This window comes from Tursiops truncatus, chromosome 1 (assembly GCF_011762595.2).
Source record: "Tursiops truncatus isolate mTurTru1 chromosome 1, mTurTru1.mat.Y, whole genome shotgun sequence".
NCBI lineage: Eukaryota > Metazoa > Chordata > Mammalia > Artiodactyla > Delphinidae > Tursiops > Tursiops truncatus.
The window spans coordinates 80,001,988-80,017,812 of record NC_047034.1 but is presented as its reverse complement, the minus strand read 5'-3'; the positions used below and the strand labels follow the sequence as shown (position 1 = coordinate 80,017,812).

Here is a 15,825-nt window from a genome sequence, read left to right as displayed (position 1 = left end):
AACATGTGAATTTTGAAGGACACAAACACTCAGTAGACACTATAGTGTTCAGAAGAGTTCAGGACATCTCTTATCATTGTATAGGGATCTATAAAAATGGATTAAAAAATGGGTACCTAATATGTGACATATCAATATTCCAATTTGTTTAAGGGGTGGGGATTAATATTACATTTAATTAAATAGTACTAGTAAAATGACAGTCCATCTGGCAGAGAAAAAGACCCTTACATTATGCTACAAAACATGTATTTCAGATAGATTAGATCTCTGAATATAAAAAGGATATCTATGAAAATATTCTAAGAGAGTGAAGGAAAATTAACATACAAACTCAAGGTGGAATCAACCTGATGGAACCAAAAACACAGAAGCCCTAAAACCATAAAAAAAAAAATGACAGATTTTTAAAATGCTTTTTTTGACAAGCTGTAACGTACATACAAAAAGAGCACAAATCCTAAGTGAACAGCTGAATGAACTACCACCAAGTAAGTGCTCCTGTAAAACTACCACCAGGTCAAGAAACAGATGACCTCCAGCTCCCCAGAAGCCCTCCTCACGCTTCTCCTCAATTACCACCCACTTGTACTGCCCCAAAGGCAAATATCATCCTAATTTTTAATACATTAGTTTAACTTTGCCTATTTAAAAACTTATGTAAACAAAATCCTACATAAGGTATATAGTCTTTTAACTTTCTCTTCTTTTGCTTAACATGTGTGTGAGATTCATCCGTATTTCTGTGTGTAGCTATATGTCATTTATTTCCAGAGCTGCATAGTATTTCATTACATGAACCATTCTAGGCATTCTACTGATGAATCTTTGAATTGTTTCCAGTTTGGGAGAATTAAAAATAATGCTGCAAGGAAAACTGTGTCCATGTGTCTTGGTGAACACATGCATGCATAAGTATATTAGGTATATACTTAGGAGTGAAACTATTTGGTTAAAGAGAAATCATATGCTTAACGTTAGTATGTATGTCCAATTTTCCAAAGTGGAAGTACCAACTTATATTTCAATCAGCAGTGTATGAGAATTTACTTTACTTCACATCCTTGACAAAATCTGGCATTGTGTCTTTTAAATTTTGGCCGAAGATGATTGATTTGACTACATAAAAGTTAAATATTTCTGTATAAATAGAAAAAAGTGGTATTTATTACTAAGGAAATTGTTTAATAAATTAAGGTACATCCAAATCATAGACTAATATAATGCTATGAAAATAAGTTAGATCTCTAGATACTGTCCGGAAGTGATATTCATGATGTGTTGCCAAGAGAAAAAAGCATGTAGCAGAGTTAAAAACAAACATACCAAACCTAAACCAAAACCAAACATGAATACTCTCTTATATTTGTGCATGCATGCTTGTATAAGCATAGAACATGCCAAATCATTAATATTTCTGACTTTAGGGTCTTAGGACAGCCAGGTTAAGTTTGATTTCTTATAAAAGCATGTATTACTTTTGTAACTAAAAATTGCAATAAAAATGCAAACAAAAACAACTTCCTGCAGCAGATGCAGAGAGTTTACCAACTATGAACAAAGCACTGCCCTGGATTTTGGCATAGTTTCCTAAAGGCTTATCATCTGATGGAGGAAATAGCTTGGTGGAGAGACTGTCATTTCAAGTTTAGCAGAAAGATCATTTCCTGTTATACCACACAAACTAGCACAAAATAACTTTGACCTTGTGATTTGTCAGTGTCATTTGTCTTTCCTTGGATTACCTTGAGAGAGCCTTCTAAAATAAAAGGAATCTTTTCCTTCTCTTTTTCTTGATCTGATATCTCTGTTTTGCTCATTTCTTTGTTACCTATAATCAGAGAAAATTAAACTTCTTAGTAAAACTCTCTAAAATAAGGTTTCATCGAAGGACCAAGCGTCTGGGTTGTAGGGGATCCCCATTCACTCATCTCTGAATTCTTTTTTTGCCATCTCTAGAGTAGACATCTGAAGTGGAACTGAGCTCTTTTAGGGATGAACAACTCACCATCTGTGGAGGCAGTACATTCCATTCTCAAAGTGTTGAGATTTTGAAGCTTTTAGTGAACTGGACTCTCTCTCACTAGAGTTTTAACCTAATTAATCCTAATTTAACCCCTTAAGACCACACAGAACAAATGTAACTTTTCTTTCTATACTGAAGCCCTCCTCTTGCCATCATAGTTATTCTGTTGTGAAGATTTACATCTGTCCTGACTTGAGAGGCCTCAAACTGAATGCAATACCTACCAGGTGTATTCCAATCCCAATTCCAAATAAACCATTTTCTGAATTTGGTCCATAGACACCCAGATAATTATTAAGCTTTTGGTTCTGCTCAGAAGCAGAATAAAGAAAAGGCAGTCAACCCACAATTTTTGCTACTAACAGTAAAGTATGGCCTGGACACGATTGTGAGAGGGCAGCCCTACCTGTCTTTTTAGATAGTCCCATCGAGTATTCCAATTACCTAGTGCTGTCCTGCTGCACCCCATCAGGAGGAAGGCTGAGTTGATGGATGGATTATGTAACCATTTTGGTGAAAGGTGAATGCTTCATCTTTGACTTGGTTTTCCAAGTTTTATTTTAGAATCAAGCCAAGCAAATTGGCTTTGGTAGTTTATAGTGGTTGCAAAAACTTTGGAAATTATATAGTTTTGCTTCTTTATAGGAAATCACTCTCAACTTGGTTATCAGAAACAATGAGTATTATTCACACAGAGCTCATTTCCTTTGTACGAACCCAGTGAAATATCTTTACTTTCCAGATGAATTACCTCAACATTTCACTTATTTATCAAGTATCCTTCCTCTTTTTCTCACCCTCTTCTCTCTGACTGACAGCATCAAAGCCAAGAAAATTGACAACAACAAAAATGAAAATATCTATTGATCCAACATCCTGTAGAGTCCATGTCACAGGCCCCCAGTAATCCGTTTTTCCTTCATTTTTAAATTCTAACTCCCAGTTAGTCTCGGGACTATTTTGTTTACTCTTCTAAGGAAGGTCTTGTTTTAATCTCACTTTGGAAGCCATAATGATTCTTACGGAGACATACTGACTCTGAATCTAACTCACATATTGCCAACAAAACTTAGATAGGTGAACCTATCAATCCCAGCAAAATAAAGACATTTGGCATTTCTCAGCATCACACTGGATCTGAATAGATTGAATCTTTCAGATCTGGCAGGAAGTATGGTCAATATAAGACAAGTATCAATCAATATACAACAAATATTTTCATCATATTTAGAATGCAGCTATTCTATTTTTTAGGGAAAGTGAAGAGTCTCAGAAATTTTGTGGATAACTCTTTTTAATCCTGAAATGTTCACTGTCTTGATTAAATTAATAAATAGAATGTCTTTGGACTTATGTATAAGTTCAACTGGTTACTTATTTTTAGATTTTTTAATAGAATAAATTTTGCTAGTAGAAGAAATTTTGGTACCAGCAGAAGATTTTATTTCCAGCTCATTCTTGGTCCTACTGATTTCCTCAGCCATTTTAGCTTCCTGATATACAGTTTCTTCTTTTATGATCCAATCTTGAATGGATTTTGCAACAAGTTCCAAATAATTCCTAAAAAAAAAGCAAAGAACAGCAGGTGACAATTGAGCTAATATTAGTTAAAGTCAACAAGTGCTTAAGATACTGATTGTGCAAATGAAATTTAAAAAAATGAACTGATTCTAAATTGCCCATGTAACAAATGTAATAGCAATATATCCTAGAATATATTTTGTACAAAGTAGTCATATATAAATATCCAATAAACATTTGAAAATTGTTCAGCTTCCTTCATGATTAAAGATGTATAAAATTAAAAATTAGATATTTCCATCCAAACCAAAGATTAAAATGCTTGATAATACCAAGAGTTGATGACGGTTTGGAGAAACAGTCATTCTCAATGCTATTAATTGGAGAGTAATATGGCAAAATCTCTTTTTAGGGCAATTTTATAGCACAATAGGTACTATCTTAATTGACTACCAGCTAAGTGACTCACTGTACTAGCTGAAACACTGCACTCTTGCTATAAAACTTACTGGCCCTTGAATACCCACATCCTAAATACTACACCCTAAGCTACTTGTGCATTTATGTATACATCAGCATCTTATTGCTTACCAGGATTCAGTAATATTTGCTCCCAAATCCATTTATTCTATTTATACAGATTATTGTAATTATTTTAACTAAATGTTATGTACACTTACAATATATGAATGTCCAAAGAAAGTTGTTGCTAGGGAAAAAAGTTGAAATATTTAGGTTTGACAATAAAGATTAGTTACTGTCAAATTGTATGAAAGTGAGGATAAAAGTTTTGAAAAAATAAAGCTAGATGAATTCTATACTCAAGTTGCTTCATTATTTTCTTTAATTCTTGATCTCTTTTAAAGAAAAGAAATGCAAATTGGAAAAGAAGTAGTAAAACTGTCATGGTTTGCACATGACATGGTACTATACATAGAAAATCCTAAATATACTACCAGAAAACTACTAGACCTCATCAGTTAATTTGGTAAAGTTGTAGGATACAAAATTAATACACAGAAATCTGTTGCACTTCTATACACTAAAAATGAAATAGCAGAAAGAGAAATTAAGTAAACAATCCCACTTAATATTGCATCAAAAGGAATAAAATACCTAGGAATAAACCTATCTAAGGAGGCAAAAAACCTATACTCCAAAAACTATAAGATACTGATGAAAGAAACTGAAGAGGACACAAACAGATGGAAAGATATACTGTGTTCTTGGATTGGAAGAATCAATATGGTTAAAATGACCATACTAACCAAGGCTATCTATAGATCCAATGCAACCCCTATCAAATGCCCAATGGCATTTTTCACAGAACTAGAACAAAATTTTTAAAATTTGTATGGAAATACAAAAGACCCTGAATAGCCAAAGCAATCTTGAAAAAGAAGAATGGAGCTGGAGGAATCTATACTACAGACTCAGACTATACTACAAAACCACAGTAATCAAAACTGTATGGTACTGGCACAAAAAACAGAAACATAGACCAATGGAACAGGATAGAAAGCCCAGAAATAAACCCACACACTTATGGGCAATTAAAATCTACGGCAAAGGAGGCAAGAATATACAAAACAATGGAGAAAAGATAGTCTCTTCAATAAGTGGTGCTGGGAAAACTGGACAGTTACATGTAAAAGAATGAAATTAGAACAGTCCCTAACACCATACACAAAAATAAACTCAAAATGGATTAAAGACCTAAATGTAAGGCCAGACACTATAAAAAGCTTAGCGGAAAACATAGGCAGAACACTCTTTGATATAAACTGCAGCAATACTTTTTTTGGATCTGTCTCCTAGAATAATGGAAATAAAAACAAAAATAAACAAATGGCTCCTAATTAAACTTAAAAGCTTTTGCACAACAAAGGAAACCATAAACAAAATGAAAAGATAACCTACAGAATGGGAGAAAATATTTGCAAACTATGTGATAGAGAAGGGATTGAGTTCCAAAATATACAAACAACACATACAGCTCAATAAAAAAAAACAAACAAACAACCCAATCAAAAAATGCACAGAAAATCTAAATAGTCATTCTCCAATGAAGACATACAGATGGCCAATAGGCACATGAAAAAAATGCTCAATGTTGTTAATTACTAGAGAAATGCAAATCAAAACTACAATTAGGTTTCACCTCATACCAGTCAGAATGACCATCATCAAAAAGTCTAGGGCAGGGCCTCCCTGGTGGCGCAGTGGTTGAGAGTCCGCCTGCCGATGCGGGGGACGCGGGTTCGTGCCCCGGTCTGGGAGGATCCCACATGCCGCGCCACGGCCGCTGGGCCTGCGCGTCCGGGGCCTGTGCTCCGCAGCGGGAGAGGCTGCAGCAGTGAGAGGCCCGCGTACCGCAAAAAAAAAAAAAAGTCTAGGGCTTCCCTGGTGGTGCAGTGGTTGAGAGTCCGACTGCTGATGTGGGGGACGCGGGTTCGTGCCCCGGTTCGGGAGGATCCCACATGCCGTGGAGCGGCTGGGCCCATGAGCCATGGCCGCTGAGCCTGCGCGTCCGGAGCCTGTGCTCCACAATGGGAGAGGCCACAACAGTGAGAGGCCCGCGTACCGCAAAAAAAAAAAAAAAGAAAGAAAAAAGTCTACAAATAATAACTGCTGGAGAGGGTGTGGAAAAAAGGGAACTCTCCGGCACTGTTTGTGGGAATGTAAATTGGTACAGCCACTATGGGGAACAGTATGGAGTTTCCTTAAAAAACTAAAAATAGAGTAACCATATGATCCAGCAATCCCACTCCTGGGCATATATCCAGAGAAAACCATACTTTGAAAAGACACATGTACCCCAGTGTTCACTGCAGCACTATTTACAATAGCTAGGACATGGAAGCAACCTAAATGTCCATCAACAGAGAAATGGATGAAGAAGATGTGGTACATATATACAATGGAATATTACTCAGCCATAAAAAGGAACAAAACTGGTCACTTATAGAGATGTTGATAGACCTAGAGAGTGTCATACAGACCAAAGTAAGTCAGAAAGAGAAAAACAAATATCATATATTGATGCATATATATGGAATTTAGAAAAATGGTATAGATGATCTTATTTGCAAAGCAGAAATAGAGACACAGACATAGAGAACAAACGTATGGATACCAAGGGAGAAAGGGGTGGGGTGGGAGGATCTGGGAGATTGGGATTGACACATATACACTATTGATACTAGGTATAAAATAGACAACTAATGAGAACATACTATATAGCACAGGGAACTCTACTTAATGCACTGTGGTGACCTAAATGGGAAGGAAATCCAAAAAAGAGGGGATGTATGTATAGGTATAGCTGATTCATTTTGCTGTACAACAGAAACTAACAAAACATGGTAAAGCAACTATACTCCAATAAAAATTAAGTTAAAAATAATAAAAAAATTTAATAATAAAATACCTTATTTGCCTAAAAAAAGAGAAAGAAAGAAACTGAAAATTGTAGACTATGAATTATGGTTACACAACATCTTTATTTGGAAGGTAGAAGATATCTCAAACTCAGCATGCCCCAAATCAAACTCCTGATCTTCCACTCCAAACTGCTCATCAAGCCCTTTGGCCTCTTAGCTGATGGCAAGTCTGCACTTGTCATCAGGTTGAGTTGAATAGGTCAAATACCCTGAAGTTATCTTTGACTACTCTTGTTTCTCATGTTCTTCTTCCAATCTGTCAGGAAATCCAAATGATTTTTTAAAACATATTTAAAATACATTCAGAATCTGATCACTTCTCACTCCCTTTACCACTACCGTCCTGGTCTGTCACTACCACCTTTTGCTAGGATTGCTTCCATAGACTCCCAACAAGTCTCCTTGTTCCTACCTTCGACCCCTTGTAGTCTATTCTAGAGAGAGCAAGTAGGAAGATCTGTTTCATCCTTAAGTCATATCATGTCTCTCTTATGCTCAGGACCTTTCAATAAGTCTGCATTTCAAACAAAACCCAGAATCATTACTACTGATCTGTGATGAGAGGACACGGATATATATATTTCAAATGAGATAACAAAATAAGGAATATTTCAGCATGCAATGATTCAGGAAATTTGCCACCCACAGATACTTTCTGAAAGAATTACTCACAAATGTCTTCCAGCTGCATTAAGAAAAAACATCCAAGACAACATGGGATATAAGTAAGAGTTAAGAAATCATAAAATTTACAATTAAATGTAGGCAACTATTTATGCCACTTATTTATGATTAAAAAATATTACTTTACAATTGGAAATAAAATTTTTAGGCAATTTCTAAATCAGAGGTAGGAGATTTGTTGGGAGTAAGTGAAAATATGTTAAAGATTTTAACATTTTCTGTGAAATGATATTAATATTCTTTAACCCTAGCTATTATATAAAAAGGTTTAAATATGTGATTTAAAAGGATAAGTGTAACTTCTAGAAGAATATAAATAGAATGTATGACTTTTAAAAATCGCATGCTAAGAATGAGCTAAGAAAATTGAATCTAACAAAAGGAAGGAAAGGGATTAATCCTGAAGTAAAAATGTGTGTTTATAAATTTAATGGTAAGACACGGTCCCTGGCTGCCGTCTTGGATGCAGCGTCCTTTGCCTCACTTCTGCACATGGCTCGCCTGGGCTGAAGTGTTGGTGGCAGCCATTCCACACTAGGAACTCTGGTCGGAAGAGCCGGATGCAATGCCTCTTCATGTGGCTCCCTGTGAGCAAGGGAAACCCGACTAAGCACAAAGGAAAAAAGCCATCTCAGAGCTGTGACTGTTTTCAAGGCTATTGTTTTTCTCTGTGGAACACTACCTTTGGGGCAAAGCAAGGAAGAAGCAGGTGATTCTAATGTGCAGCACAGAAGGAGAGACACTGCAGGCCAGCATCTCCAACTCTGAAGGCACTCCAGCCGTGTGGCTCACAGGGTCTTGGTGCTCCGACTGGGTGTCAGGCCTGACCCTCTGAAGTGTGAGAGCCAAGTTCAGGACATTGGTCCACCAGAGGCCTCCTGGCCCCACATAATACCAATCAGCGAGAGCTCTCCCAGAGATCTCCATCTCAATGCTAAGACCCAGCTCCAATCAACGACCAGCAAACTCCATTGTTGGACATCCCATGCCAAACAACTAGCAAGATGGGAACCCCACCCATTAGCAGAGAGGCCTCCTAAAATCATACTGAGTTCACAGACACCCCAAAACACACCACCAGATGTGGTCCTGCCCACCAAAAAGACAAGATTCAACTTCATCCACCAGAACACAGGCACTAGTCCCCTCCACAACGAAGCCTACACAACCCACTGAACCAACCTTAGCCACTGGGGTCAGACACCAAAAACAACAGGAACTACAAACATGCAGCCTGCAAAAAGGAGGCCCCAAACACAGTAAGTTAAGAAAAATGAGAAGACAGAGAAATACACAGCAGATGAAGGAGCAAGGTAAAAACCCACCAGATCAAACAAATGAACAGGAGATAGGCAGTCTACCTGAAAAAGAATTCAGAGTAATGAGAGTAAAGATGATACAAAATCTTGGAAATAGAATGGAGAAAATACAAGAACCATTTAACAAGGACCTAGAAGAACTAAAGAGCAAACAAACAATGATGAACACCACAATAAATGAAATCAAAATTTCTCAGAAGGAATCAATAGCAGAATAACTGAGGCAGAAGAACAGATAAGTGACCTGGAAGACAGAATAGTGGAAATAACTGCCACAGAGCAGAATAAAGAAAAAAGAATGAAAAGAATTGAGGACAGTCTCAGAGACCTCTGGGACAACATTAAATGCACCAACATTCAAATTATAGGGGTCCCAGAAGAAGAAGAGAAGAAAAAGAAAGGGACTGAGAAAATATTTGAAGAGACCATAGTTAAAAACTTCCTTAATATGGGAAAGGAAATAGTCAATCAAGTCCAGGAAGTGCAGAGAGTCCCATACAGGATAAATACAAGGAGAAATATGCCAAGACACATATTAATCAAATGATCAAAATTTAAATACAAAGAAAAAATATTAAAAGCAGCAAGGGAAAAACAACAAATAACATACAAAGGAATCCTCATAAGGTTAAGAGCTGATCTTACAGCAGAAATTCTGCAGGTCAGAAGGGAGTGGCAGGACATATTTAAAGTGATGAAAGGGAAAAACCAACAACCAAGATGACTCTACCCAGCAAGGATCTCATTCAGATTGCACGGAGAAATTAAAACCTTTTCAGACAAGCAAAACCTAAGAGAATTCAGCACCACCAAACCAGCTTTACAACAAACGCTAAAGGAACTTCTCTAGGCGGGAATCACAAGAGAAGGAAAAGTCCTACATAAACAAAACAAAACAAGTATGAAAATGGTAATAGGAACATACATATTGATAATTACCTTAAATGTAAATGGATTAAATGCACCAACCAAAAGACACAGACTGGCTGAATGGATACAAAAACAAGACCTGTATATATACTGTCTACAAGAGACCCACTTCAGACCTAATGAAAGATATAGACTGAAAGTGAGGGGATGGAAAAAGATATTCCATGCAAATGGAAATCAAAAGAAAGGTGGACTAGCAATTCTCATATCAGACAAAATACACTTTAACATAAGGACTATTACAAGAGACAAAAAAGGACACTACATAATGATCAAGGGATCAAACCAAGAAGAAGATATAACAATTGTAAATATTTATGCACCCAACATAGCAGCACCTCAATACATAAGGCAAATGCTAACAGCCATGAAAGAGGAATTTGACAGTAGCACAATCATAGTACGGGACTTTAACACTCCACTTTCACCAATGGACAGATCAACCAAAATGAAAATAAATAAGGAAACACAAGCTTTAAATGACACCTTAAACAAGATGGACTTAATTGATATTTATAGGACATTACATCCAAAAACAACAAAACACACTTTCTTCTCAAGAGCTCATGGACCATTCTCCAGGATAGATCATATCTTGGGTCACAAATCAAGCCTTGGTAAATTTATGAAAACTGAAATCATATCACGTATCTTTTCTGACCACAACGCTATGAGACTAGATATCAATTACAGGAAAAAAAATGTAAAAAATACAAACACATGGAGTCTAAACAACATAAGCAGGAGATCACTGAAGAAATCAAAGATGAAATCAAAAAATACCTAGGAACAAAGGACAATGAAAACATGATGACCCAAAACCTATGGGGTGCAGCAAAAGCAGTTCTAAAAGGGAAGTTTATAGCAATACAATCCTACCTCAAGAAACAAGAAACACCTCAAATAAACAACCTAAACTTACACCTAAAGTAATTAGAGAGAGAAGAACAAAGAAACCCTAAACTTAGCAGAAGGAAAGAAATCATAACTATCAGATCAGAAATAAATGAAAAAGAGATGAAGAAAACAATAACAAAGATCAATAAAACTAAAAGCTCGTTCTTTGAGAAGATAAACAAAATTGATAAACTATTAGCCAGACTTATAAAGAAAAAGAGGAAGAATCAACAGAATTAGAAATGAAAAAGGAGAAGTAACAACTGACACTGCAGAAATACAAAGGATCATGAGAGATTACTACAAGCACCTATATGGCAATAAAATGGACAACCTGGAAGAAATGGACCAATTCTTAGAAAAGCACAACCTTCTGAGACTGAACCAGGAAGAAATAGAAAATATAAACAGACTGATCAGAAGCACTGAAATTGAAACTGTGATTAAAAATCTTCTAACAAACAAAAGCTCAGGACCAGATGGCCTCGCAGGTGAATTCTATCAAATATTTAGAGAAGAGCTAACACCTATCCTTCTCAAACTCTTCAAAAATATAGCAGAAGGAGGAACACTCCCAAACTCATTCTACAAGACCACCATCACCCTGATACCAAAACCAGACAAAGACGTTACAAAAAAAGAAAACTACAGGCCAATATCACTGCTGAACATAGATGCAAAAATCCTCAACAAAATACTAGCAAACAGAATCCAGCAGCACATTAAAAGGATCATACACGATGATCAAGTGGGGTTTGTCCGAGGAATGCAAGAATTCTTTAATATATGCAAATCAATCAATGTGATACACCATATTAACAAATTGAAAGACGAAAACCATATAATAATCTCAATAGATGCAGAAAAAGTTTTCAACAAAATTCAACACCCATTTATGATTAAAAAAACTCTCCAGAAAGTAGTCATAGAGGGAACTTACATCAACATAATAAAGCCCATATATGACAAACCCACAGCCAACATTGTTCTCAATGGTAAAAAACTGAAACCATGTCCATTTAAGATTAGGAACAAGGTTGCTCACTCTCACCAGTATTATTCATAGTTTGGAAGTTTTAGCCACAGGAATCAGAGAAGAAAATGAAATAAAAGGAATCCAAATTGGAAAAGAAGTAAAGCTGTCACTGTTTGCAGAGGACATGATACTATACATACAGCATCCTAAAGATGCTACCAGAAAACTACTAGAGCTAAGCAATGAATATGGTAAAGTAGCAGGGTACAAAATTAATGCACAGAAATCTCTTGCATTCGTATACACTAATGATGAAAAATCTGAAAGAGAAATTAAGCAAATGCTCCCATGTACTACTGCAACAAAAAGAACAAAATACCTAGGAATAAACCTACCTAAGGAGACAAAATACCTACAGCAGAAAACTATAAGACACTGATGAAAGAAAGTAAAGATGATACAAACAGATGGAGAGATATACCATGTTCTTGGATTGGAAGAATCAACATTGTGAAAATGACTATACTACCCAAAGCAATCTACAGAGTCAATGCAATCCCTATCAAACTATCAATGGCATTTTTCACAGAACTAGAAGAAAAAATATCACAATTTGCTTGGAGACACAAAAGACCCCGAAGAGCCAAAGCAATCTTGAGAAAGTAAAATGGAGCTGGAGGAATCAGGCTCCCAGACTTCAGGCTGTACTACAAGGCTGCAGTAATCAAGACAATATGGTACTGGCACAAAAACAAATATAGATCAATGGAACAGGCTAGAAAGCCCAGAGAGAAACCCATGCACATACAGTCACCTTATGTTTGATAAAGGAGGCAAGAATATACAGTGGAGAAGAGACAGCCTATTCAATAAGTGGTGCTGAGAAAAATGGACAGCTACATGGAAAAGAATGAAATTAGAACACTCCCTAACACCATACACAAAAATAAACTCAAAATGGATTAAAGACCTAAATGTAAGGCCAGACACTATCAAACTCTTAGAGGAAAACATAGGCAGAACACTCTATGACATAAATCACAGCAAGATCCTTTTTGACCCACCTCCTAGAGAAATGGAACTAAAACCAAAAATAAACAAATGGGACCTATGAAACTTAAAAGCTTTTGCACAGCAAAGGAAATCAGAAACAAGATGAAAAGACAACCCTCAGAATGGGAGAAAATATGTGCAAATGAAGCAACTGACAAAAGGATTAATCTCCAAAATTTACAAGCAGCTCATGCAGCTCAGTATGAAAAAAACAAACAACCCAATCCAAAAATGGGCAGAAGACCTAAATAGACGTTTCTTCATAGAAGATATACAGATTGCCAACAAGTACATGAAAGGATGCTCAACATCACTAATCATCAGAGAAATGAAAATCAGAACTATAATGAGGTATCACCTTATACCAGTCAGAATGGCCATCATCAAAAAATCTACAAGCAGTAAATGCTGGAGAGGGTATGGAGAAAAGGGAACCCTCTTGCATTGTTGGTGGGAATGTAAATTGATACAGCCACTATGGAGAACAGTATGGAGGTTCCTTAAAAAACTAAAAATAGAACTACCATACAACCCAGCAATCCCACTACTGGGCATACACCCTGAGAAAACCATAATTCAAAAAGAGAAATGCACCGTAATGTTCATTGCAGCACTATTTACAATAGCCAGGACATGGAAGCAACCTAAGTGTCCATTGACAGACGAATGGATAAAGACGACGTGGCACATATATACAATGGAATATTACTCAGCCATAAAAAGAAACAAAATTGAGTTATTTGTAGTGAGGTGGATGGACCTAGAGTCAGTCATACAGAGTGAAGTATGTCCGAAAGAGAAAAACAAATACCGTATGCTAACACATATACATGGAATCTAAAAAAATAAAGAGGTTCTGAAGAACGTAGAGGCAGGACAGGAACAAAAACTCAAATGTAGATAATGGACTTGAGGACACAGGGAGGGGGAAGGGTAAGCTGAGACGAAGTGAGAGAGTGGCATTGACATATATACACTACCAAATGTAAAATAGATAGCTAGTGGGAAGCAGCTGCATAGCACAGGGAGATCAGCTCGGTGCTTTGTGACCACCTAGAGGGGTGGGGTAGGGAGTGTGGAAGGGAGACGCAAAAGGGAGGAGATAAGGGGATATATGTATATGTATAGCTGATTCACTTTGTTATAAAGCAGAAACTAACACACCATTGTAAAACAATTATACTCCAATAAAGATGTTAAAATAAATAAATAAGTAAATAAATAAATAGAAATCCCGAAGAGTCTAATAACCATGACAGAAGTTGTATCAGTAATTAAACATCATCCCAAGTCCAGATATTCTTATTTGGAAGTTTTACCATATGCCAAAGGAACATATAGTCTTAGTCTTGCACAAACTCATTCAGAAAATCAAAAAATAGAAATGAAAAAGGAGAACATCCACCCATTAATTTACGAGGCTAATAAAATCCCAATACAAAAGCCAGACAAGAACGTTTAAAGAAAGGAAAATTATAGCTGAGTCTTACCCACGAATACAGGTCCAAATATTGTAAATAATCTATTAGCAAACCTAATGCAGTAATTTATAAAAAAAGATATCATAATGGACAAATTGGATTTTCACAGGAATAAGGTTGAACACTAGGATATCGATTAATAAAATTTAGCACTTTAACGAATAAAAAAGAACACCTAAATTGATGTAGAAAAATCATTTGATATGATTTAATAGTTACTTATGATTAAGAACTCAGAGCAAACTAGTAACAGGAGGAACTTTTCTAACCTAATAAGGAGTATTTACATAAACCCTACAGCAGAAAAACAAAAGCAAAAACATACTTAATAGATGAATATTCAAAACCTAGAGCAAGACAAGGATGTTCTCAAAATTGTATTGGAAGTCCTAGTCGGCAAAGAAATGAAAAATATAATTACTGGAATGAGAAACAAAACAAAGAAAAGCACAGTTTAAGATATTAGCTTGGTACATCTGTTGCGTGCCTTAATTTTGAAAAATCATCTCATGACTTTAAGATGTGTGTTCCCATGTATGCACACAACCTATTTCCCCAATTATTATACAGGACCATGTTCGTCCTATCTTTCTGTATCCCTTAGGACTAAAACAATTCTATACAAATAATAAATACTGAACATACATTAACCAGTATTGAAAAATAATGAAAAGTCCTCATTATTAATAAGGAGAGAAAGCAAAATTTTAAGTTAGCAATGGAATAAGGATCTGGGAAGAAAAAAAAATCACTGATTCCTAGAGGCCTCAGTTTGCTGGGAACCTGACTGCATGTGCCACTCAACTGCCCTACTTTTGAGTCTTCCCTAGATCAAGTGGAGTTACCACAAACCAGCATGCAGAATGTCATGTTTTGTAGTTCCTACTTTAAATCTTTCAGAGGCTATTTTATTGGAGTCTAAATGAATCAAATGTAATTTAGTAATATCCCCACTAGATTCAATGGGATAGGGAATGACATCTGTCTTCCTTGGGGAGATAGTTTCAATGCCTATCACAGTGCCTGGCACACACATTCAACTTGGTGAGCTGAATTGAATCTATAGTATCACACAAATGTTTTTATCAAGTTTAACCACCCAGCTTAGGCTATAAGAACTAAAAACTAGGTAACTAGCAAACTAAGCTAAGACAACTAACTAACCAAACTATCTAAGTTGGTTACCTGAATCCAACATTAGAGTGAAGAGCAATGTTCCAATGTTCACAGTGCAGACGTTGCAAATTCATTGGATTATGAAAGACCAACAGTAAAGCGTTATCTTGGGTGTGGTAATAAGAATCAATACACTTGTATTGCTGATTGGCTTCTTGAAGAACCTGAAAATCAAAACAAATCCATTGTTGTGTCTTTTTATCCCAAGAGAAGGGTCTCCTGCTAGGGCATTTCTCTGCCCCCTTCTTTTTCTCCACTTATCTCCATGATGTTAGTCAAGGTGAGACCATAGATGGCAGACGTTTTCAGGAGCATTTTA

At 36.2% G+C, this 15,825-nt stretch overlaps 1 protein-coding gene across 5 annotated transcripts in view; it reads right to left on the bottom strand.

Moving 5' to 3' along the window:
- SPAG17 (sperm associated antigen 17) overlaps positions 1-15,825 on the bottom strand; it is a 172,559-nt gene that overhangs the window by 108,737 nt on the left and 47,997 nt on the right. For 4 of the 5 annotated variants that reach the window (XR_012333560.1, XM_073809001.1, XM_073809005.1 and 1 more), the window contains 3 exons: positions 15,516-15,670; positions 3,456-3,586; positions 1,746-1,831 (listed from right to left, as the gene is read on the bottom strand). Coding sequence is in view for 4 of the 5 variants with exons in the window: in XM_073809001.1 (XP_073665102.1) it covers positions 1,746-1,831; positions 3,456-3,586; positions 15,516-15,670 (372 nt within the window). In the remaining variant the exon portion in view is untranslated. The remainder of the gene's footprint in view (positions 1-1,745; positions 1,832-3,455; positions 3,587-15,515; positions 15,671-15,825) is intronic. The other variant, XM_073809010.1, reaches the window with a different exon arrangement.